The 26,854-nt window shown below is 38.9% G+C and overlaps 1 protein-coding gene across 2 annotated transcripts in view; it reads right to left on the bottom strand.

The window, feature by feature from the left end:
- The window catches only part of STK32A (serine/threonine kinase 32A), a 132,492-nt gene that overhangs the window by 2,443 nt on the left and 103,195 nt on the right, over positions 1-26,854 (bottom strand). For both annotated transcript variants that reach the window (XM_059417858.1, XM_059417859.1), the window contains exons 8-11: positions 20,244-20,341; positions 15,158-15,274; positions 12,686-12,811; positions 11,504-11,632 (exon numbers count right to left, since the gene is read on the bottom strand). In XM_059417858.1, coding sequence (XP_059273841.1) covers positions 11,504-11,632; positions 12,686-12,811; positions 15,158-15,274; positions 20,244-20,341 — 470 coding nt within the window. The remainder of the gene's footprint in view (positions 1-11,503; positions 11,633-12,685; positions 12,812-15,157; positions 15,275-20,243; positions 20,342-26,854) is intronic.

The following is a 26,854-nucleotide window of genomic DNA, read 5'->3' as shown; positions in this document are numbered from 1 at the left end:
CACGTCCTTTCTCCTTTTTTCAATTGGATTATTTGCTGTTTTTGCTTGTTTGTTTTTTTGGTTTGTTTGTTGCTTTTGAGTTCTATGAGTTTTATATGTTTTTGGATAATAACACCCCAAGATTTTTATTTAAAAATTTATATTTTATATAAATAAATATATGTAGCTTATACATAGTGTCCCAAGAAACATCTTTATAAGAAGTGTTGTTTTTCACCTGGTTTTATTGAGATAGAATTGGTGCCCAGCCCTGTATAAGTTTAAGGTGTATGGCATAATGACTTGATTTTCATATATTGTGAATTACAAGTTCAGTTAACCATTTACTGGCCTGTTGATTAACAAAGAAAAAAGAAAAAATGGTTTCTCCATTTGATGAGGACTCTTAAAGTTTACTGTCTTCACACCTTCCTCTAGATCATATCCCAGTGTGAGGTGCAGCTGTCATGTTGTACGTCACACGCCTGGAGTTTACTTATCTTGTAACTGAAAGTTTGTACCTTCTGACTGCCTTCACCCAATTACCCAAACCCCGTCCCCCGTGTCTGCTTCCCAAAATGTGATCTCTTTTCCTATGAGTTGGTTGGTTGGGTTGATTCCACATACAACTGAGATTGCACAGTGTTTGTCATTCTATCTGACTTATTTCCCTCAGCGTGACACCCTCCAGGTCCATCCATGTTGTTGCAAATGGCAAGACTTCCTTCTCTTTAAAGAATGAATTGATACTAATGTGTGTGTATGTGTGTGCGTGAGCATACCACACCTTTATCCATCCACCCATCCATATCTCCATGCCTCGGCTATTGTAAATAATGCCACAGTGAACACAGGAGTGCAGGTATGTCTTCAACACAGTATTCGTGTTTCCTTCCGATATAACCCCAGAAGTGGAAATTCTGGGTCATAGGGTAGTTCTGGTTTTAATTTTTGAGGGAAGTTCCACACTGTTCTCCATAGTGGCTGCACCAATTTACAGTTCCACCAACAGCGTTTAAGGGTTCCCTTTTCTCCACATCCTGGACAAAACTTGGTATTTCTTATCTTTTTGATGATGGCTATTCTATCAGTTGTGTGTGGTTTCAATGTGCATTTCCCTGATTAGTGATGTTGAGCACCTTTTTGGGTACCTGTGGGCCTTCATATATCTTCTTTGGAAAAATGTCTATTCACGTCCTTTCTCCTTTTTTCAATTGGATTATTTGCTGTTTTTGCTTGTTTGTTTTTTTGGTTTGTTTGTTGCTTTTGAGTTCTATGAGTTTTATATGTTTTTGGATAATAACACCTTATGAAATATATGATTTTCAAATATTTTTCTTATTTAATAAGTTGTCTTTTTATTGGTGAATTCCTACTTGTTTATTTTGTCCTGGTGCTTTAGGTATTATATCCAAAAAATCATTGCCAAGGCCATTGTCAAGGGGCTTTGTTCCTACCTTTTCTTCTAGGAGTTTTACGGATTCTGGTGTTATATTTAACTCTTTAATCCATTTTGAATTAATTTTAGGGAGCTAATTTTTGCAAGATATAAGGATCTGGTTTCATTTTTTTACAGGGGAATGTCCAATTTTCCCAGCACCATTTATTGAAAAGACTGTCTTTTCTCCATTGAGTATTCTTGGCTCCCATGTCAATCAAATATTAGTTGATGGTATTTGTATGGGTTTATTTCTGGGCCCTTGATTCTATTACATTGGTCTATGTGTCTGTTTCTCTCCAAGTACCATACTGTTTTAATTAATATAATTTTGTAGTATAGCTTGAAACAAGGACTTATGATATTTCCTGCTTTGTTCTTCTTTCCCAGGGTTGCTTTGCCTATTTGGGGGTCTTTGGTGGTGCCATATAGATACTATGATTTTTTTGTTCTACTTCTGTAAAAAATCCCATCAGAATTTTAATAGGGAATGCAATGAATCTATAGATGGCTTCAGGTAGCACAGACGTTTTAACAATATTAATTTTTCCATTCATGAATACAGGATTTCTTTTTACTTATATGTGTTGTCTTTAATTTCTTTCATCAATGTCTTGTTGTCTTTTTATTAATGCAGTCCTACTTGTTTATTTTATTCCTGGTGCTTTAGGTATTATATCTAAAAAATCATTTATAATACAGGTATTATATCCTAGGAAATAATTTAGGTATTATATCCAAAAAATCAGATTTCTTTTGGTTTTCAGTACAGATATTTTTCACCTCCTTGGTTGAATTCATTCCTAAGTATTTTACTGTTTTTTGATGCTCTTGTAAATGGTATTGATTTTTTTCCAGATAATTCATTGTCAGTATATAGAAATGCTACTATATGGTAAATTGGTACCCTGCAATTTCACTGAATTCATTGATTAGATCTAAGAGTTTCTTGGTGAAGTTTTTATGATTTTCTATATATAAAGTCATATCATCTTCAAATAGGCAATTTTACTTCTTCCTTTCCAATTTTGATGTCTTTTATGTCTTTTTGTTGCTTGATTGCTCTGGCTAGGACTTCAGTGCTTTGTTGAATAGGAGTGATGAGAGTGGGGACTCATGTCTTGTTCCCGATCTTAGAAGAAAGCTTAGAAGCTTTCAGTATTTCATCACTGAGTATGATGTCAGCTGTGGGCTCATTATATATGGCCTTTGGTAAGGTATGTTCCTTCTACTTAATTTGTTAGGAGTTTTTAATCATGAATAGATGTTGAATTTTGTCAGATGCCTTTTCTGTGTCTCTTGAGATGATATGATTTTCTCTCTCAATTCTATCAATGTGATGTATCACACTTATTGACTTGCATATGTTGAACCATCTATCCATCCCAGGGATATATCCCACTTGAGTAAATGTGCCTTTTAATGTACTGCTGAATTTGGTTTGCTAGTATTTTATTGAGAATTTTTGCATCTGTATTCATCAGGGATGTTGGCCTGACGGTTCCTTTCCTTTTCATGTCTTTTTCTGGCTTTGGAATCAAGGGTAATGCTAACCTCATAAAAGGAGTTTGGGGATTTCCCCTCCTCTTTGATTTTTTGGACAAGTGTGAGAAGGATTAATGTTTATTCATCTTTTAAAGTTTGGTAAAATCACTTCTCGGCCTTTTGGCTAAGATCAAGTGTAAAAGTTCGGTAAAATTCACCAGTGAAACTGTCTGTTCTGGGCTTTTTTTTGCTAGGAGATTTTTGATTACGGACTCGAATTCCTTACTAGTAATTGATCTCTTCAGATCTTTAATTTCCTTCCTGATTCAGAATTGATAGGTTGTATGTTACTAAGAATTTTTCTTAGTAAAAAAAGCCCATTTTTTTTAGGTTGTCCTCTTTGTTGTGTATATAGTTGTTCATAGTGATTTCTTTTGCTCCTTAGCATTTCTATGCTCTTAGGGAGAGGCATTGTAATGTTTTTTCTTTCATTTATATTTTACTGATTGGGTCCTCTCTTTTTTTACCTTGGTTAATTGAGCTGAAAGTTGGGGTTTCTTTTTTCTTTGAGAATAGTTCGCCGTGGTTTTTTTTTTAAACTTAAAGTATTACAAAAAACATAAATACAGAAACATATATATTATCTAATATTTTACATATAAAATATTTCATATGTTTATATATGTATATATTTTATGCATAATATATATCATATATATCATTGTATTAAAATATATGTAAATTTGTGTAATATGTTTATGTTTATTTATATGTCTATATAGAATATATATAAACAAAACATTTACGTAAACATATATAAACATTTATATACATATATGGACATATAAAATGTTACTTAAAATATAACATAAAAGATACATTTAAAAAATATTTTTAACCTTACAAATCAAGATTAAAATCAACTAAAATGTAGAAATCCATGTGAATTTTTTTCTCTACCACCGAATTCTGTTTTCCTTAAAGATATAAAATAGACACTCCGAGAGGAGTTTATGAGCTGGTACTGCAGACCCCATGAGTTGCCCCTCACCCACCCACACCGACCCCATGAGTTGCCCCCCACCCACCCACACCGGTCCTTGAAACATTCACGTTCAACATGTTCTCTTTCCTCTGCTTTAGGTGAAAAAGTTTAAGAAGTTCAGTGACATGGATAAGTCAACAACAGTAGCCAGAAAGAGATGATGAGGGAAAGGAGAGGGAGGCAAAGAGAGTGGAAGGATGAATGGGTCTTATGTGACTGAGAAGGAAAAGGTTGGTTAGAACTCTTTGAACCTGCTTCTCAGAAATGAGCAGAGCTGATGGCTATTATACTGGTATGCATGGAGATGGCAACAAAAGTATCTCAAGGGTTTGCAGCAGGTGGAAATCTCAGGAGGTAGTAGAAGAGAACTTTGATCATTCGCCTCAACAGCAGACCAGCTAGGTGGTGTGTCTGTCTTTTTGGTTCTATACTTGAAAGTTGTTGATGAGCAGAGAGGAATGAAGGGAGAATATTCTGGAAGCAAAGAAGTAGAGGCATCTGACATAAATAGGAGCAAAAGTAGGGACATGGGAAAGAAAGAAGATAGGAGTTAGGATGTAGAATGGAAGAGTAAAACATAATAATTAATCATTTTGCCGAACACATTACATGTACTAATTGACTCAGAACAAGTCTATGAAATGGGTGCTGATATCAATTCCATTTTATAAATGAGAAGACGGGAGGAAAGGGAAAACTGTAATGCTTTGCTTTATTTAGTCGTATCCTGGACTGCAACCTTAGCTGCATATATAGAATCACCTGCAGAACGTTTCAGATACTGATGCCCAGGCCACACTCCCAGATTCAAATGTTACTGATCTTGGGTGGCACCCAGATACCAGTATACTAAAAATGTTTTCCTATATGGGTTAAGTGTGATGCTCAGGTTGAGAAGCACTAATGCAATAGGGACCCAGAGGAGAAGTCTAAGGGGTCATATGATAAGCTGTCAGCCTTTTACAAATTCATGGCTTAACACAGTTATTTGTTAATATGCCTTCCTAAAATCATCTTACTTCCTCCTCAGATTGATCATATAGGTCCTATTACTGTTCCTTTTTTTTTTTTTTTAATATAAAGGAATCAACGCTTACAAAGGATTCCTGAGTTAATGTTTAAGTCATTACATTTAAAAGGATCATATAGCTGTTTGGGAAGTAACCACTACACACTGCCTCATCCAGTCAGAGTAGGAAGCATTCACAAGAGATGATAGCTCTTACTGGAGAGAGGGGACAGGCACTCTCTAACAGATTTTAAACAGTCTATTGAAGATCATTTTGCCATCATGCTGGTTGGATTAGCGTTGACTGTTCAACATGTAGAAGCCATCATTGCAGATAGTTACACACCCCACATTCTGTCTTTTAACAAGGTATTTCTACCCCTTTCTTATCCTTATAAGTTTAGAGCATTTTAAGCCTGCCCCTTTCTGCTCTGTACTCATTAACATGATTCCATTTCTTAGTCTCGAAGCATACAGAGCCTCCTAATGGTGGGTGAAAGACGTCTACATGAGTAAAGATGAAAAGAAGAGAATGTTCCCTCTCCCTTATAGCTACAGATAAGAGATCTTCATCATGAAGACAAACAAAAACAAAAATAACACACACACAAACACCCCCATACACACAAGAACAGATTCTAGCAGATATTTCTAAGAAGGTCTCTTATAAGACTTGTGGACGTCAGAGGTTGTTAATAAGCCCTGTGGAAATAAATTTTACTCTCTAGTGTGTCAACGATGTCCAGTGGATTGCTTCCTTAATAACCTTCCTTAATAACCTGTGGGCCTGGTGATAGTTATATTTATCCCTTTCCCCTAAGGTGTAAATATCTACGTTGATTACCTTTACAAGTTGAAAAGGCATCTGAGACATGACTCCCTCACCTCTTTTCCCACATGAAAAAGTTAAAAAACAAAAATAAAGCAACTCTACTACAGTTATACATGTTTATGTAAGTATATGTATAAATATATATATACATTGATACAACTGTATATTTATAGATGTGTATGTCAAGTATATATTATATAAATAAAAATAAATATATAAAATAAGATATATGTAAAAGATTACAATAGATTTTATTTTCCCATACACAAAATTGGTATTATAGGGCTTTTCCCCTTAATAAAGCTTTCTAGGATATACATACATGTCCATAGGAAAAATAGATCTTGCAAATTCTCTCTTCCCTCTCACCCTAGCATCTCTTAAAACAAAATTTTTAGGGGCTCCTGGGTGGCTCAGTGGGTTAAAGCCTCTGCCTTCGGCTCAGGTCATGATCCCAGAGTCCTGGGATCGAGCCCCACATTGGGCTCTCTGCTCAGCAAGGAGCATGCTTCCTCCTCTCTCTGTCTGCCTCTCTGCCTACTTGTGATCTCTCTGTCAAATAAATAAATAAAATCTTTAAAAAAAAAAAACAATTTTTTTAAAAGAGAGAGAGGGTGGGAGGGGCAAAAATGAGAGGGAGAGTGAATCTCAAGCAGGCTCCATGCCCAGCATGGAGCCTGATGTGGGGCTCAATCTCACAACCCTGAGATCATTACCTGAGCCAAAATCAAGAGTTGGTGCTTAACCAACTGAGCCAACTTAACACAATTTAACCAAAACAAACAGATCAGATAAAACACAGGTTAACAGGTTTGTTGCGATATCTAAGCATATCTTTAAATGAAAATGATGGCTCTATTAATACAGTTAATTTGGCTAAATATCATGTTAAAAATTTCCATTTTGGGGCACCTGGGTGGCTCAGTGTGTTAGAGCCTCTGCCTTCGGCTCAGGTCATGATCCCGGCGTCCTGGGATCGAGCCCTGAGTCGGGCTCTCTGCTCAGCGGGGAGCCTGCTTCCTCCTCTGTCTGTCTCTGCCTGTGCCTCTGCCTACTTGTCTGTCAAATCAATAAATAAAATCTTTAAAAAAAAAAAAAGACTACATTATAAAAATTTCTATTTTAATGAAATGCCAAATAAGAAAGCAGATGGAATTTAGAGAAGAAGATAAGCCAATGGGTTTGTTGTGCCTGTTTTTTCCTAACCAGGAATCAGACTGAGGGAGTAGTAGGAGACCATGCATTATCACTAAAATGATCATGGTTGGATCACTGACCTCTTTTCCAAGCCAGATCTGGTTCCAGATCTGGTTCCTCTAGGTTGAATATAGACAACTGCACAGAAAACAAAGGAGAAGGGCATTTCAGGACTTAATATCCTGAGAATTTAGAAATGCCTTCATTATTTCAAAAGAAACAAAATGGCAAATGGTTGCCAACAGTAGGAAATACTCCTGCTGTGTTCAAGAGGCTTGGGCCAGAAGAGGAACCAGATTAGATGTTCGCTCTTCTGGAAAGCCTAACTTGGACCCTCACTCAGGATGAGTGAATAATTCCCAGAGCACTGTGTACTGCTAAGGGCAGCAATGACTAGCAAGTCGGAGACATTTCCTGACATAGCAGGCACTTCATAATCATGTATTGAATAAATGAATGAATGAACTTGGTAATACTGTAATGAGCTGCCAAGATTGATCCTCACATTTTAAAAACCTTGATGTCAAAGAGTAGATAGAGTGCTATTTTGAGATTCATGATCTTTTCTGATTATTCTTGGAAATACTAACCTTTACTGTAAAGCAAAATAATTTTTATTTTTAAACTTAGGGTACCAGATTAAGAGGAACTAGAACAGAATATTAGAGTAGGCAGCTCCAAGCTCCCATCAACAGAAACAAAAAACAAGCAGAAACTGTCAGAGCTAACTTTGTCAGAATTCTGGAAAGCAATCAAAAGTTTTTTTTAACAACCAAGGAAACACTAAATCAAGAAAAAAAGCAACTTAAAAATGCTTCTGGTGTTCAAGGAAATCTCTGTCAAAATATTAGCTAAACACAAGCTAACATAATAGGAAATGCAGGGATGACACAAGACAAGGAATATGGGGTTTGCAAAAGTAGTTTGTAAAAGTTACTTTAAAAAGAATGAGTACTGCCTCCAACAATCAAAAAAGAGCAAACTCTACAAGAGGAGGGAATCTGATTTCTACAGTTACTACATGATAATATTCAAATGTCACGTTTTCAAAAACAAAATCACAAGGTCCATTCAAAGGAACAGAAATTACACCTGAGGATGCCCAAACATTGGATTTACTAAACAGAGACTTCTTTTTTAAAGATTTATTTATTTACTTTATTTTTTTTTATTTTTTATTTATTTATTTGACAGAGATCACAAGTAGGCAGAGAGGCAGCAGAGAGAGAGGAGGAAGCAAGAGAGCCCGATGTGGGGCTCAATCCCAGGACCCTGGGATCATAACCTGAGCCGAAGGCAGAGGCTTTAACCCACTGAGCCACCCAGGCGCCCCTATTTACTTTAGAGTGAGAGTGAAGCATGAGCAGGAAGGGCAGAGAGAGAGAGGGAGAGAGAATCTCTAGCAGACTCCGCCCAGTGCAGGGCTTGATCTCACAACCCCAAGATCACGACCTGAGCTGAAACCAAGCATTGGATGCTTAACCGACTGAGTCACCCAGGCACCCCCAGAGACTTTAGAACAACTGTCTTAAATATGCTCAGAAAGGTAAGAAAAACCATGGAAGGAAACCATATGTCAAGGTAAAAAACAGTCTCAATATATTTTAAAATTTTTAAATCATACAAATGATCTCTGACCACAACAAAATGAAGCTAGAAATCAACAACAGAAAGAAAACTGGGAAATTCACAAATACATGGAAATTAAACACATTCTTAAACAACCGTGTGTCAAAAAAAAAATCACAAGAATTAGAAAATACTTTAAGATAAACAAAAAACCCCCAACACACTAAAACTTAGGGGATGCAGTGAAGGCAATAATCAGAGAAATTTTATAGGTGTAAATGTCTACTTTAGAAAAGAAGAAATATTCCAAATCAATAATCTAACTTCATACCTTGATGAATTAGAAAACGAAAAGCAGGCTAAACCCAAAGCTAGCAGAATGAAGGAAATAACAAAGATGAGAGCAAAGATCAATAAAATAGAGTATAGAAAAATAACAAACATAATCATTGGTTCTTTGAAAAGATGATAAGACTGACAAATGATTAGCCATATAGAAAGAAACAAAAAAGAAAAAAATGCAAATAACTAAAATCACAAATGAAAGTAGGGGTATGACTTCCAGACTTACATTATAGAAATAAAAAAAACAGGGTGACCAACTGTATATTAACAAATAACATCTAGATGAAATGGACCAATTTGTAAAAAAAAAAAAAATTACTATAAAACTTTTAGAAGAAATATAAAATCTCAACAGACCTATAACAAGTAAAGAATAATCTACAAGTAAAAATCTGTAATAAGAAACTTTCCAACAAAGAAAAGTCCAGGACCAGATGACTTTAGCAGTGAGTTCTACCAAATGTTTAAAGAAGAAACAACACCAATCTTTCTCAAAGTTGCCTGGAAACCGCCCCCCCCCCCCAAAACGACTCATTCAATGGACCCAGCTTTACCTCCATACCAAAACAGTTAAAAACATCAAAAGAGAAGAAAATTACAGTACAATTTTCATTATGAATATAGATAAAAGAATCTTCAACAACATTGTAGCAAACCAAGTCCAACAGCATATTAAAAGATTATACACAATGACCAAGTGGGATTTATCCCAGGAGTGTGAGAATGGTTCACCATAGAAAACCAGCCAACATAACACATTGCATTAACAGAACTAAGAAAAGAAAAATGTGCAAGATTATCTCATTTGACCCAGAAAAAGGCATTTGACAAAATTAAAAACCCTTCATGATGAAAACACTAAAAAAAACTAGGAATAGAATACTTTTTCAACAAGATAAAAGGTTTTTCCAAAAAAATTCACGGCTAATACAATACTCAATGGTAAAAGGTATTTCCCCCTAAGAGTAGAAAAAAGGCAAAGATGCCTGCAGTTGACATTGCTATTCAACAGTGTACTGGAATTTCTAGCCAGAGCCATCAGGGAAAGAAAAGAATTAAAGGTGTCCAAACTTTAAAGAGGAGTAAAACTAACCTTATTTGCAGATGACATGTTGTAATGGATAGAAAATCCCACAGAATCCACAAGGAAGCTGTAGAGCTAAGAAATGAGCTCAGCAAAGTTGCGGCATACAGAATCAACATAGACAAATCCATTGTTTCCATACGCCAGGAATTAATAATTCAAGAAGGAAATGAACAATTCCATTTCCGTAGTATCCAAAAGAATAAAATTCTAAATACGTTTAATGAAGGACACGAAAAATTGGTACTTGCAAAAGCTGTAGAACACTGCTGAAATAGATTAAGGAAAAATATGGGGTTTGGAGTACCAAAAACTTCTCGAACTAAAGAATGGTGGTGGCTGTATAGCATGGTGAATTGTACACTTAAAAATGGTTAAAATGGGAAATTTCATATTATATGTATTTTACCGCAATAAAATTTTAAAAACAAAACATAAAGATCAAGCTGTTGTACACTTCCCCAAGTAGAGATGGAAGGGCCTGTCTTTATCCTGGGCAAAGCCACTTCTTGGTAAAGGATCCTGAGGTTGATATGGGGCCTGGAAGAAAGAGGAAACAGCGTCCCTTGTTTGGGCGGTCTTCGAAAATGCTAGGGTCTGTCCTGCAGGTAAGTGGCTCACTACCTTTCTCATCAGGAGGGAGGCTTTTAGGGCTGTGTGTTGGGGAAGAACTAGGACAAGAGAGGACCCCAGGAAGATGTCTGGTGGGGCAACATGACCTTGTAACTCTAAGAAGAGCAAATGCCCAATTTTCACTGTCTAGTTAAAAAATTTCCTTTCCTTCCAATATACTGAACCTCTTGTTTATCGAGCCTACGCTGTATGAAGACACTGGTGGGTGTGACCTGGGCTTCCTCCACAAGGAGCCTTCATTTTAGTGGGGTAGAAAAAGAAACAAATAAACACAAGGATTTGTAAATTACGTTAATATCACGAGGGAATTGAAAATCAGGGCTGAGAAAGAGCGTAGTATCGAAGAGACCTTATCTTTGGCAAATGGTGTTTAGGGTATAAGGGACAATAGGACCCCCCCCCACGTGAAGATCTGAGAGTAGAACACTGAAGGAAGAGGGAAGAGCAAGGGTCCTAAAGAAGGACGAAACCTGTAGTCAGTGAAGGTCAGATACTTGTAGGGTTGCACGTGGCCTTGGCTAAATTGACTGTGAGAGTGTAGAGTGTCCCTGGAGGGCTAGAGACAGAAGGACTTTGAGAATATTTGTTTGCAGAGCTACTGATTGGAATGTCTTCCAGGAAATTGTAAAATCTGAAATGAGAGCTTGAGGAGGGCCATAACTGAATGACGTTCACGGCAGAACCAGAGTCCACCGCTAAATGTAACTGCTCTGCTAGGAACCCCAGTGCAGCCCAGGCCTGCCATTCCAGAAGCCTGGGCGTTCAGCAACTCCATGCGTTCACAAAACAGCAGCTCTGGGTGCTGAGTGGCTCTCACACCGGGAGCTCCCCAACTGTGGGTGCCAGAAACAGTCCTGTGACCCTGAATCTGGGGGGCACCTGCTTACCTGAGAGGAATCACATTTCCTCATCTCCTTCTCTTTCTTTGCCAGACGCTTCTTTTTCTTGTGAAGAGGTTTGGACTCCAGAATCATTTCTTCGAGTTCGAAGGTGGGGTCACAATTCAGCCTGCCTTTCTGCAAGGAAGATCAGTTGGCTCACTCCTTTGATTCTGGGTCATTCTACAGAGATGCCAAACCTAATACCAGGAACAGCACCTGCTTCTGATGGAGCCATTCAAGAATAAGGAGCTGCGATTCCTACCATGTTTTAAATAACTTATGGCCAGCTTTGTTTTTCAGTCTTTGATTTTCTATTTTGTTTGTTTTCTAAACTCCCCACAAGCCCTCAGTGAAAGGAATCAAACTCTAGTCATTTTTTCAAAGCTTGAACTTATGAATTATGTTTCGCAAAGTGTGCTCTGATGATCGTGTATATTGATGAGAATCACCTGAGTTGTTTGTCCAGTTGCCCAGTTCCCCGGCCAGACCCTTCAGAGTCAGCGTTTCTGAACAGTGGCTGAGGAAACTACATTTTTAACAAGCTCCCCAGATGACTTAGAGGGACGGTAAAGTCAGAGAATCTTACATAGAGCCTCTCCTGAGGCAGAGTGGATAGCTAATGGCTGTGGTGTGATGCAGAGGAGGATTTCTTGGCCAAAGCTTCTGACTCCAGCTTTTCCCAGTGGTCTGAATGAGGCCACAGATGTCCCACAGCCAGGTACTCAACCAGTGGGAATTACAGTCCTAATGAATGTAGCTCTGTGACAGCGAACCACTAAAGGAAGAGGGGTGAGTGGTAAAAATAACCCCAACATTTTCAGTGCTGTGACTCACAGAACCATGGAAACAAATTTCTACATCTTTGAAATCTGAGAAAACACTGTTTCCTCAATGAGCAGATTCCTGGGAATGACTCCTTGGAGGATTAGGGCTTCCTTCCAGTAGAAGCATACCACAAAAAGGGATTAGGACCCAGAACTCCAGATGCCGATGGACCTGGATGAGAATCCCACTTGGCCACTTGCTAGCCACATGACCTACGGTGGCCCATTTCCCCTGCGTGTGCCTCCGTTGTCTCTTCTGTGAGACAGGAATTGGGCTGTTACAACAAACATGGGTGGAGTTCTCTAATGAGACCGTATGTGTAACTGAATGAGGGTTGTTACGGATTTGTTAGGATTGACTCACGTTAGGAATAAAACCTGGAATGAGCCTCTTCTGCAAAACTGCATCCCAGTTCATGTCATTCATATACGGGAAGTTCTGAACGTCAGACAAGTGAGAAAATCGCTGGTCTGGATTAGGCTCAAGTAGCTGTCAATAGAATACAAACACCAAGATTATAATGAAGGTCAACATGGGGCAAAAAAATCATACATAACAACTCCCTCTAAAAATTTTCCAGTGTAGGTTTGAAGGAAACAAGGTAGTATTTCCCTTCCCTAATCCTATCAAGTAATAAAGATAATACCTACATAAATAATGGGATAATGCGTGCATAGAATGAGCTGTAAATAGGTTTTTGCAGTGTGGTGAGTGAAAATAGATGGTCCTGTTGAGTTAAACATGCCTTTGATTCCTGATTCCTCTACTTTATTAACTGTGGGCAAGCTTGTCCTCTAAACCTTTGTTTACTCTCTATAAAAAGGGGATAATAGCCTATTTTGTGTGGTTGTAGCTAGGAATAAATGAGGCCCTGTATATAAAGTGCCTAAGAGAAGGTCTCCCCTTATTAGGCAGTGAATGCTTGTGTGTTTTTACAAATGAAATTAATTTCCTACTAAAAGTTACAGCTGTTTGTAATTAATCAAAGTATATTGTATAAGATGTAACCAAGGTTACCATTAGAGTTTGGGGTTTTGCGAACTGTGATTAAAGATTCTCCCCATGGAACTGCTCCACAGTCAGTATCACATCAGTCCTGTGGCTCTAGTGGGAAATGTCAGTTCTGCTTGAGAAAGCTCCTGGAGACTACAACCATGGATCATGGGGGTGTGATTTTGGGGTGAGGAGGGCTTTCTTGGAACTGAGGACAATTTGCTTATGGAAACGCACCCCTCTCTTCTTCATCTTTGACATTATCAATATCCCTATTCCAACACAGGGAGCTTGACCCAAAATGCAGTAGGCACAGGTGTAAACTGTAGGCCCTCAAAGCTCTTGTCCTTAGCCAGCCACAACCTGTGTGATTTTCCCTCTTCAAAGAAAGCCAAGTGCATCCTGTGGGGTTCCTCATTCTTTCCTCCATATAATCATTCAATGCATAGTACTTAGCTGCTCCTACAATTGCCATTTCCATGAACATGGGCACTCTGAAAATATGATGGACACTATGGACCTCATTTATTCAAATACCAGATTTACCACCTGTCAGGCTCTGGGCTAGCTGCCTCAGGTGAAGAAGCCTGACGTGGTCTCCTCTCATAACGCTTAGACGACAGTAATCATTAACCCAAGAATCACACACGTATAATGTATAAATTCAAATTTTAAAAAATGGTAAGAAGGAAACCCGGACCTATGTGAGTTTACGACAGAAGAAAGCTTCCCGAGAAAGTGATAGTTCAGCTGAGATCTAGAGCTGTGTTTCTCAAACTATGCAGGAGGACCAATTTTTTCCATTTAATTTCCTACCCAGTGAGATCAGTATGTGGTCTTATTGTGCATGGCTAATATGCAGGGCTGCAGCACATACAACTTGTGATTTGGGTTAATACCCTGTTCAGTGAGATAAGTCCACTGACCATGTACTTAGAAACATCAGCAGTATCCCATTGCTATAACAGTTTCTAAATGCTTCTCTCAATTTCTATACTTCTCATGGACCTGTAGGGAACAATTCATGGATTTGAACCAGTCACTGAATCTCATTGAGTAATGCTGACCTAAAGGAGTGAGCTGGAAGAGCTGGGGATGGAGGCACTATTTCAGACAGAGCATGAGGAAAGGCCCTGTGGTAAGAGGTTGATAAATGATGGTGAGGAGGTAGGAGAAAAGGAGAAGAGAAAAAAAGAAATCTATGTGTAGTCAAAAGGGGAACAAAAGTCCAAAATAAGGTTTGGGTGGTAGTTAGAACCTTTATACCATATAGATTATTTTGGTCTTTATTCTGAGAAAACTAAGACAATGAATTTTGCTTTGAACAGATCAGTATCAGGCAGAGGGGAGAACCAAATGGAGTGTGTGAAAGTGTCTAGAACAAACCAGTTTTAAGGTAAGACCTTATAAGGCAGTAGGACTGAGGAGATGGCAGTAGAGATAAAGAGAAGTGACAGAGTCAAGAGATATTTACAAAATCAGGTTATAGAACTTGGCTGTGAATTGGATATGGGGATGATGGCTGACTTTTTGTTTCTGGCTTCCATAGCTGGAAGGATGGAGGGGGCCAATCACTGAGAAAGGGAACATCATAGCAAGTCCAGGAAATAGAGAGTGATCAGGAACTCCATTTTGGACACACTGAGTTAGACATGGCTCAACAAGAGGACATGTGCGTTGCCCGAATGAAGCCATGTGTTTGCAAGCTGTTAGGTGCAAAGTCCACTCTAGAAATGTGTATCATCATGGCTGCCTCCAGTATTATAAACTAACTTCTCACCTCAAACCAGAAGGCATGCTTCTTTTTACCACTTCCTTTTGTCATGCAGTCCTCCTTCTTACCTTCTTGAGTAGTGACACCATTTCCTGTGACCAGGCAGAGGGATAAGTCACAATAGCTGTCTCAAACATGTGTGTGATTTCCTTGCTGGAGGTACTGGAGCGAATATGGTATGGTCTCTTGGGGGAGAGAAGAAGGAAGAGTCTTCATTTTTATAGGGTAAAGAAAAAATTTTGTTTTGCCCATGTTCCCAACCTAAATTTTCAAGTCTCCGTATCATTTTCTGGTCCCTTCCAGCTGATTGTTGTTTTCATGTGCAAATGTGGTCTACTGTTGTCAGATCTTTTATTTAAAAAAAAAAAAAAAAGATCCCAGAAATCTCTAGTTTCCTGTGAAATCTCAGAATTTTTAAAAACTTTGGTAAGTCCACTGGGCCAAATGAAACATTTCTGTACACTAAATCCACCTCTGAGATACCAATTTGGGGCTGTTCTGGAAGGCAGCTTACGTAAGTATTTACATAAAACATAGGAAAAGTGTTCAGTAAATGGAACTTTAAAAGAAACTGCTACTTAAATGTTGATTAGAAAGAGATCCAGAGTTTTACTCTATACCTGTTAGTGCTTTTTGAATCAGTAATAAGTTCAGGATAGAATGTTACCCAGAAAAGTTTAACTCCAGTCCAAAATGTTAGGAGTTGCTAGTTCTGTGGAGTGGGGTGGAGAATTTTATGATGAGGTATAGTATTTTTACCTCTGAGAGAACCATGTTCTTTCATAGTTTTAACTTTGGGGTAAAGAAAACAGTGGTTTTGTTATATTTTTCACAGCTGCCCACTAGAGAGCAGCCTTTACCTATATTAATTTCTCTGTTTCATAAAATAGATTTATGAGATTTTATCTTTTGTGTGAACTGTGAGCTACTTATGGCCAGAGATCATCCCCTACTCATATCTGTGTTCATTGGACCTTGCAACTAGTAGGTGCTCGTTGCATGTTTGTTGAATGAACACAATTTCCGTATTAGATTAACCAGCAGTGGGACAGTTAATATGGCTACGTATATTCATCAAGTGCCTGGCCTTTTCAAGATACTTAATAAATGACTGCGGACTGATGGAATAAAAATTGGGAGAGATGGAAGAGTTTAATATTCTTCCTGTTGTAAATTAGTATTAAAAGGTAGATTTATATTTATTTTACAGATAAAATATATTTAGTATTAAAAGGTAATTATAGATGACTAGGAGACACATACAAATGTGCTCATCATCCCTCAGCATCAGGGAAATACAAATCAAAACCACAATGAGATACCACCTCACACCTGTCAGAATGACTAAAATTAATAAGACAGGAAGCAACAGGTGTTGGCAAGGATGTGGAGAAAGGGAACCCTCTTACTCTGTTGGTGGGAAGGCAAACTGGTGCAGCCATTCTGGGAAATAGTACGGAAGTTCCCCTAAAAACTAAAAATAGAATCACCCTACAATGCCACAGTTGCATTACTGGGTATTTACCAAAGGATACAAAAATACTAATTCAAACGTATACATGCTCCATGATGTTTATAGCAGCATTATGAATAATAGGCAGTGTCCACTGATTGATGAATGGACATAGAAGAACTGATACTATATATATGTATATGTGTAACTTACTTCATATATATATATATATATATCTCAATCTTACTTCATATATATATGTGTGTATATATATATATATGAATATTACTCAGCCATCAAAAAGGAATGAAATCTTCCCATTTGCAAAGATGTGAATGGAGCTAGAGAGTATTATGCTAAGCGAAATGTCAGATAAAGATAAATACTACATGATTTCATTCATGTGGAATTTCAGAAGCAAAACAAATGAACGTGGGGCTATGGGTGGAAGAGGCAAACTCAAAAACAGATTCCTAACTATAGAGAACACAGTGGTTGTTACCAGAGGAGAGGTGGGCAGGGAGACGGGCTAAGTGGGGAATGGGCATTAAGGAGGACACTTGTCACAATGAGCCCTGGTTGTTACATGTAAATGATGAATCACTGAATTCTATACCTGAAACTCATATTACACTGTTAGCTAAGGGAATTTCAAGGAAAGCTTGGGGGAGAAGAAAGGTAATGTGATTGAGATCTTGAGCTTCAAAGGCAAAAAAGGATTTCAGTGTCAAATTGAGGCACTCGATTGTAGTTTGTTCCTTCATCTGTCCTTTATCTGTAAAATAAACCGCCACATGAGGTTGTTGGAAAAAACTAAATGGCATAGTACATGTAAAATTCACAAGGCAGGTGGCACATGTTACTCATAATGCAGGAGAAAGATTTGCATGATTCTTGAACACAGGCTAGAAAGGGCGGCTATTAATGTGAACAGTGAAGAGCAAGGCGAGTCATTAATAAAGGCCATGTGAAGAAAGGCTTACTTCTACACATGATATGTCAACATCAAGGTAGTCAGGGAACCACCACATGCTTGGAGTAGATTCCCTAAAAAGGAGACCAACCAAACTATTTATTTATTTATTTATTTCACGAGGTCTAAACTTATCTATCTGCTGCATATTTTCTTCCCACGAGACTGAATAAAGGACTGTAGCTAATTCATCCGTCTCAGTAACAATATGGCGGAGCTGACCTGTGTAACTCAATCTCAGAAAGGAAGTACTCCATACCTTACCACCACGATCACTGCTTATGGAGTGTTTACTAGCCAAAGCCACTGTGGCTCAGTAGACGGGATTCACTCCACATTTATACCATTAAGAGAAGTTTGGCATGCTTCATTTTCCACGGTTAGATATAGACATTTTTTTTCTTTCTTCTAATTTCCTTCTTCATTTCATTGCTGCTTCTAAACTTACTGTTTCTCCCTCAAAACATAAAATGCTTTGATAAATGAATAAGTTAACTGATAAATGCCACAGGCAACTGGTTTAAGCATACGTTTTTCCATTTACTTTAGAAGTCCAGGTGACTTAACTTAATATTTTAAAAGAATCCTCATGATCTGTCAACTTATTAAAAATAGCCAAATGGCCTTTGTCTTAGACAATAACATATCTTTCTAGTTCTCAAATTGAAAATCCATGTTAATTCATCAAATACCAGAATTGCATATTTATTCACTTGTCAAATATTTATTGAATGCCCATGATGTCCTAGCCCCTCTGTTGGGCACTGGGGATACAAGAACTAGAGAGACGTGATTTCCACACTAGGGGAGCCTATAATCTACTTTCAGAAACCATAAATATTTATGTTTATGGCTCTACACACACACACACACACACACACACACACCCCTAAATCAACAGAATGCACGCCATAAAGAAATTACAGCGTGCGGTGACAGGATATATCAAACAATTCTTAACACAGCATATAAAATAAGAGCAAGAATACAAAGAACGAATAAGGTGGAAAAAGTAAAGCATTAGATGGAAGAAAATGAGGTATTGTGATTGTGGTCTTATTTCAGGAGTGTAAGAGTGAACGATTTGCAGCTAAGGACATACAATTAGTGCAAAGCTATGTGTGTACCTAGCAGAAGCTGACACTTAAGGATAACTCAAAGCTAGAAGGCACGGACCTTGCCCTTACAATGGCAGACAAAGCAGATTAATAGCTAAGGGACCCATTCATCAAGATTGCAGTGAAGTTCAGAAAACACAGAGATGTCAAGCATATTTGTCTTTGAGGCATATATTTTTCTATAAATGAGAATGTATAAATATGGAGGAGATCATTGTTCAGCGCCTGTCCTCCGTGGTTTAGTTGTGTTGATAGTTGTAATTAAATGTGATTAGCTAGATTTTGAAACCTAATTACCTACAGCCTACTTGGTGATTCTTTGCTAGAACGCTGCAGAGTTGATGTAGTGCCTTGTTCCCCCATTCATTCAGTACACACTTGTTATGTATCTATTTAGAGTTAAATACTGGGGATAATACTAAACTATGAGGTACATGCTTCACCTTAATGAATTTATAATCTAATAATATAAAAGAGAGGGGTGCCTGGGTGTTTCCATGGGGGTAACCCTCTGCCTTCAGCTCAGGTCATGATCTCAGGGTCCTGGGATCAAGCCCCACATTGGGCTCTCTGCTCGGCAGGGAGCCCGCTTCCCCCTCTCTCTCTCTGCCTGCCCCTCTGCCTACTTTTGATCTCTCTCTCTGTCAAATAAATAAGTAAATAAGATCTGAAAATACTAATATTAAAGAGATTAGGTAAAAATTGATAAACCCTGAGAAACTCACAAGGGCAATACTTTGCAAAATGGATTTAAATTTAATAATCTGGGATGCCTGGGTGGCTCAGTTGGTTAAGCGGCTGCCTTCGGCTCAGGTCATGATCCCAGCGTCCTGGGATCGAGTCCCGCATCGGGCTCCTTCCTCAGCGGGGAGCGTGCTTCTCCCTCTGCCTCTGCCTGCCATTCTGTCTGCCTGTGCTCGCTCTCTCCCCCTCTCTCTCTCTGATAAAAAAAAAAAATCTTTAAACTCAATAATCTGTTAGTACCTTTTCTTTACCTCTACCACCCCAAAAATTGAAAGAAAAAGTTAATCTGATAATGTTAATACAGTCTATCATAGAGAACTATCACAGGGATAAAATAATATGGGGGGGGGTTCTGGGTAAAATTCTTCCTAGGCATTTTTGTTTAAGAAATATGTTCTTTAAAAGGGAAGTACTCTAATTTGCCCCTGAACTCAGAACCCAGGAGCCAATTGACAGAGGGGGATCCAACAAGACAGGGCACGAATGGTGTTGTATTAATAGTTGACGCTCATCTTGGGGAACTAGGTGGACGTTAGAGTCCTGTATTGTGACTGCAAATTGGTTTTCTTTGAACAAACAAATATATTTCCACAAGATATTTAGTGAAGTGCACTGATCTTCCCTCTCCGGGAGTTTATAATACTCATTCATTTAATTTTATCTGCAGTTAATGTTAACTCACAGGCTCAGGTCCTCATATGGGAGAGTGAATATGAGCCATAATCCCAAGAATCACTGTGACATAGTGTTTTCCTCTTGCAAACAAACTGCTCGATTTTAGAGAGAGAGAAAAAAAATCCATTCTTTCATTCTAAAAATGAAACTCGCTGGAAAAATAACCAAAGAGCAACGCAATTCTAGCATACCCGGCCTCTCAGGAGCTCATACGCTGTCACTCCCAGGGACCACCAGTCCACAGCAAAGGAATAGCCAGCTTCTCTTCTGGAGTCGAACATCTCAGGTGCTGATGATACAGAAAAGTTAGGTCAGTTTTACAATGAGCAAAGTTAACAGATCTCTGCTCCCAACGTGCTCCTCCTAAGGCACAGCACCTGGGTAAGTAAAAGGACTAAACACTGTTGTGGATGCTTACCATCCCTTGCTAGATTGCTCCCAGCACGCAAAAATGGCCGATTTTCTCATTCTTATATATATCCCGTAACTATTAAAAATTGGATCCTGTAAGGCCTCCAATGTTCAGCTGACCCTAAAGCAGGAAAGCTGGGAAGATGTTCTCTGTTGCCTTGAGTTGAAGGGTTTGTGCTAAAGGACTGATATTTGGATTCCTGCTGCAAACAACACTGAGAATCTGGTGCAAGGCATATTGGATTGGCTCTTCATCTCACAGTCTTCTGGGAGACCCAAGAGTAGTATTATAGCCTGCTGTTGGTGGTGAGGGAGAGTGAAGGAGGGAGTGGGCACTCTGAGAAATAGAAGGTTTCACATTAGGTGGAGAAACTTACACTTTGTAACATGGTTATTTGAAAGGACTCCAAGGGAAGGCAAAGCTACAGTCAATTTTACCCCCTGTGGTGACTGCCCAGTTATGCATTTTCTAAGCACTTTGATGCCTATGAACCCTCTTCATATTCTTCCAAGAATATACCTAGCTCGTGAGGGATAAAGCACAAAGCAAGGGCAGTGGGCTCACATTTCTAGTGTCTAATATTGAACCTGGCATCTAGAGTCACTAAACAGAAATGTGTTAACTAAATAAACAACAAGGAGTCAAGGCAACAAGCAATGGTGACAGTTATTAGCTCTGGGGCCACACCATCTAGGGTCAGAACCTGCCTTTACCACTTATTCTGACCTTGAATGAGTCAGCTGCCTACACTTGAGAATCCTCTTCAGCAAAGTCAAAATAAGATGATCTCTAGAGAGGTGAGAAATTAAACGAGATAATGCATGCCCAAATCTCAGTTGTCCCTGGTGCCTAGAAAGTGCTCCAAAAACTGGGTTCTGGAGAGGCACTTGTTCATAGGAATGGGAATTTTACCTGTCGATAGCTTTCCACAGTTAACCCAAGTGTCCCAGTAAGGGGCGGTTCTGGACAAAGGAAATTGGCATGATGTGAGGCCTGCACACGGGCTTGACCTAGCTAGGTTACTCAAGTCCCAAGTAAAATCGTGTGGACACCATCCAACCTGAGAAATCTGAATGTTGACATCCGATGCCCAGGACAGACCCCGACTGTATGAACATCATTCCCCAGTGAATTCATCTCCCACGCATCACTGCATTGTATTTTTAAGTCACAGCTCCCCATCGCTTTGGGAGATAATGGCCCTGACCCCCCACAGCACCCCCCGGACTGGATGGAAATGGCCTTTATTCCACTTTCCCTTACCAGTATCCTGGATGACAGGTGACAAGTGTCTCAGCGGAAAACTCTGAGTGATAAACAGGCCATTGTGCTGGGCGAATACTTAACATTTGGATACTTTCAATTTGGAACAATGCTGTCATGAACGCTCCTAAGAGGCCACACATCTATAGAGTGTGTTCCTGGAAGGGGAGATGCTGGGGGTACGATGTGCATCTTCACACATTCTGGAAAATGACCAACTGTTTAACCAAGGGGTAGTACCAAGTAACATGGTGACCAGCAGCGAATCAGAGTTTCCTTTGCTCAGCTTCCTTACCCACGCTTGGTGTTAACTGACCTTTTGAATTCTGCTAATCTATTAAGTGTGGATTGAGCTTTGATTGTGGTTTCAATAGGCATTCTCCTGATTACCAATAAGCTTGACCACATTTTAATGTGTCTATGGCTATTTGGATTACCATCATTTGGTTTTCAGGTTTTACAATACCTAGATAGAAGATTTTTTTTAAAAGATCTTATTCATTTTTAGAGAGAGAGCGAGGGGAAGGGTAGAGGGGTAGGGAGAGGGACAAGCAGAATCCTTGCTGAGCACAGAGCCTGATATGGGGCTCGATCTCATGACCCTGAGATTCTGACCTGAAATGAAACCAAGAGTCAGACGCTTAACTAACTGAGTCACCTAGGTGTTCCTAGATAGTAGATTCTTGGTCAAGAAAGAAAGGGTCTCAAATCTAACCCATAAATGTGACACAACAGAAATAATGAAATTTACAAAAAAAATTCTAAATTTCTTCTACCTCAAAAATCTGTGAATAATAATTCTTCTGAAAAAGAATAAACACACAGATTTGTGTCTCATGTATTATATTATATTATAAAGCTGTAATAATTAAGATTTGAATACAATAGAATGTAGACCTGTATATAAGGATATTTAGTTTTTGATGATAATATTGTAAATCAACATGGAAAATATATTATTTGATATGTTATTGCAAGACAATTGTTTAATGGTCTAACAAAAAGTTCAGTCAGATCCTTATGATGTATCTTCAGTCTAGATTATATGTAACCAGAATAAGGAAAAAAAAAAATTAAAGTGTAACAGTAATAAAAACATTAGGTAACCATATCCAAAATCTGGAGAAAAGTAGGTCTTACTAAGAATAGCATTGAAGGTAGAAACTATGGGGGCACGTGGGTGGCAGTTGGTTGAGGGACTGACTTTGGTTTTGGCTCAGGTTATGATCTCAGGGTTGTGGGATCGAGCCCCTCATCAGGCCTGGGCTCTATACAGAGTCTGCTTGAGACTCTCTCTCCTTCTTCCTCTGCTCCTCCCCTGCTCGCATGCACACACACTCTCTCTCAGATAAATAAAAAAGTCTTTAAAAAAAATAAAGAAATAAAAAAGGTAGAAACCACAAAAAAGACTAATGGTGTGATGATGTTAGAAAAAATAGTTCTTTATATAAAAAATGCCTAAGAACAACAGCAAAATAAAAGGTAGGAAATCATATTTATAACACATAGGATACACTATAATCTGAATATATAAGGCTCTAGAATTTTTTTATACAATCAATAAGAAATAGCAGGATAGGATAAAAATATTCACACCCTAATAGAAAATGCGCAAAGAACATGAACAGACAGTTTACAGAAGTCAGAGAATTTCAGTATTAGTATCATGAGGGACCTTTTTAAATGATCTTTTCAGGAAGATTGAAGATACTCATTGTACAGCCTGCTGAGAATGCAGGGAAATAAATATTCACAGACACTTCTAGAATAAATGAGCAGAAATCAATGTGAACTTTCAGGAGGAAAATGCATTAGCACATACATACCCACTGACCAGGAATTCTTTGAATCGAGTTTATCACAAAGATAATCAAGTTGCAGGACCTATTTCTGCTAAGAGAAGTTTCATTACAAATTTATTTATGTTTCAAAATGAGACACAACCTAACATTCAACAATAAAGAAGTGGTTAAATTTGATGCAGTCCTCTAATGCTGTAGCATACGATCATGAAAAATGATAGTTCTATATGTGGACATGGGAAAAGAAGCAGAGTATCATTCGCCAAGACCCAGCCTCTGTAGTCAGAGAGAAACAAGTTGCAGTTCTGGCTGAGGCAGGTTTAGAAACAGAGACAGAGAGATCGCCCAGCATAGCAGACTGTTGGGAAAGTCAAGAGTCGGGGCTCTGACCCTCACAGCGGTATACCTAGCTCTACCTGGGGCAAAGTGCTTCATTTCTCAGTTTGCATGTTTCAAGTGGGAATAGCAATAGTATTGGCCTCATGAAAGAATGTCATACACACGCTTAGACCAGTGCTTGGCACGTAGGCAGAGCTCAGTCTGTGTCAGCTGTTGCTCCTTCAACATCATCATCACCATCACCCCATGAGTTCTACGGCTTGAGAGTTGTTTTTAGATGTGGGTTTACCTTTGTGCCCCACCAGTTACTTGCTGTGTGATTATGAACCTCTTTCATGGGGTTGCTTTGAGAATTTCATGGCACGATGAATGTTAAAAGCTTAGCAAAGTGTTTGGGCCATAATTACTGCTCACTGTATAATGTCTGTTGTTATCACATTATAAAGGGAAAATTTAGCGTACAAAAATTAGGTATGATCCAACTTGTAAACAAGAATGTATGCGTGTTTGTGCATGCACAGAAAAAAAGTCTGGAAGGAAACCATAAATAGCTACAAATAGAGGGATTAATGTAACTTCCTCTTGTTTATCAGCATCTTACACATTTTTCCATAGTGAATTTGCTTTGTTTTTAGTAGGGAAGAGAAGAATGTCTTCATTGGTTAAGCTCTAAATGACCTGGATTGTATAGGCAGAGGTAGGAGTGGGGGTGAGGAAGGAGGGGAGGGTTCCAGGAGCTGAAAGGGAGGTGGTTCAGAATCAAGAAACTGCTGTGTAACGTGCTCAGCACTTCCTCTTGTAGGTGTCATATATTCCTGCCGTTGCCAGTATTTCATCCTTGTTTTCTTTCTTTCTTAGAATATTTTTTTCTTTCTGGAGCACCTGGGTGGTTCCCTCGGTTAAGCATCCCCTCTTGGTTTTGGCTCAGGTCATGATCTCAGGGTCTTGAGACAGAGCCCTGTGTCAGGCTCTGTGCTCTGAGGGGAGTCTGCTGGGACTCCTTTCTCCCCGACCTCCCCATCTCCCCTCCCCCCACTCACACATGTGCAGGTCCACTGCCCAGGTGTTCTTTGAAATAAAGAAAATCTTTAAAAAAATTTTTTTTTCTATAACTGCTAATTAGTATCCCACAGGAGTGCTATAAAATGGGTATGGATGCTGGTGAATGTCTGTTACCTAGATATTACCAAATTATTTGGATCATAATATTTAAAAAAGAAAAGGCAGATTTCTACCTAGGACACCTCTTAGGAAGACTCTTAGCCAAAAATCAAAGGCAAAGGCAACCTTTGGATTCAGAGTTCAGGGATGACAGATACTCATTTGTACTGAAACAAAAAACAGTTCGAATGCTTTGGCTGACTTAAATGGATTTACAACCTTTTAAGGACCACAAATCATTTCTAATAAATTTCTCCTTTAACTCTCTTTCAGGAAGAAGCTTGACTTTCTGAAGTCAGAGCTTACTTTAAATCTAAGCTTTTTCAGTTATTAGCCATGTGATCTTGGGCAAATGACTTAGCTTATTTTCTCATTGTAAAATGGTGATAATTATAGTCTGCTTCCTAGACTCGCAGAGAAAAAAATAAATGAGTAAATGAACGTTAAGCATTTAACACATCGTCTGGCCCATTGAAAGCTTTCAATAAATATTAGTAATTGTTAATTATAAGGATGAAGGTGAAATAGCGGAGAGAACCTTGAATGCACTCCAATTTCCTAGCTCCGTGTTGTGAAAGGACCCGAAATGCCAAATATGAGGAGAATTAAATTATACGGATATTGTATTTAAAATCACTGGGGAGAGAAAAGAAGGGTAGCCTCCCTTTACTCCTCTCACCATGGAAACCAGGCCCAGAAAACCCAGATGCTCATTCTGATTTGGCTCCAAGAAAATAGCCCTTAATATGGAAACCCAGGAAACCTGCAGAATAAATTCATCAGACCGGCAGGCTCAGATATTCCCTTTTATCACCTGAGAACTGTGAGGTTTAGGCAGAAAATAGGCTGAATTATATGTGTCCATTATTTTAGAAGCGACGAAGGAGATTTATTCACCCGTGCTGGTAATAGGAAGCCAGGAAATTTGTAGTTGTTCAAATATCATCTAAAATAAGACTCATTTTTTCCCAGAGGATTTCTTTCTCCTGGGAAGTGAGGCAGCCCTGTATGTAGGGGTTTTCTCTCCCTCGCTCTAGCTATATGAGGAAGAGAATGACCTATTAAAAGTGACTTTGCTCTTACCCTTGATTTCAAGGTCAACTATTTTGCTCATAAATGACTCTGACCATATCTAGTCAGTAATTCCACATCCCTAATTCCGCTGGCTTGACCAGTGACATTATCTTCTCTAAGCATCTCAAATAATGAAGGTAGAAGCAGAAATAGGGGCTTTTTCCCCCCATCTGCCAACAGTCATGCAGTGTCTAGCTTCCCATTTGTGTTGGGAAGGGGGCTCCCCTAATGATAGTTCGCAGTCTCTTGCTTAATACAGTTTAATCCTTTTTGCCTAGTAAAACATCTAATGCAGATACTTTAAAATCCAGTCCTATGAATTTAAAGACTGATCTCAAATCTGATCCAGATCTCTCTCATGCCACGCAGCTAGATTAAGCCACCCTGCTGTGAAGATGGCCAGTCTGGCTGCCATGTCCCTCATCCCTTTTCCTAGAGAGTACTATTCATTTTAGGTCATGGAAGAGGGGTAGTGGAGGCAGGGATTATAACACGAATGCCCTGGGGTGAGCTCTCCTAAGTTGCTTCTGATAGCTGACGTCACTCCTCCTGCGCGGCAGAGCTCCTCAACCCTGGCTGCATGGCCGAATCGTCTGCAGAGCTTTCAAGGCACCCTGTGCTGGGGGCACCTCCAAGATTCTGATACAGTTGTGTCTATCGGAATTGGTGGTGTTTCCAGTAAGCCTCCCTGATAGGAGCTGCCCTCCCTCCAGGCTACTGGCGGAGTCTTTGACAGGCTGGATCCGGCCCT

The sequence above is a fragment of the Mustela nigripes genome, chromosome 12 (assembly GCF_022355385.1).
Source record: "Mustela nigripes isolate SB6536 chromosome 12, MUSNIG.SB6536, whole genome shotgun sequence".
NCBI classification, from domain to species: domain Eukaryota; kingdom Metazoa; phylum Chordata; class Mammalia; order Carnivora; family Mustelidae; genus Mustela; species Mustela nigripes.
The sequence above is the reverse complement of the archived record's forward strand: the minus strand, read 5'-3'. Positions and strand labels throughout refer to the sequence as shown.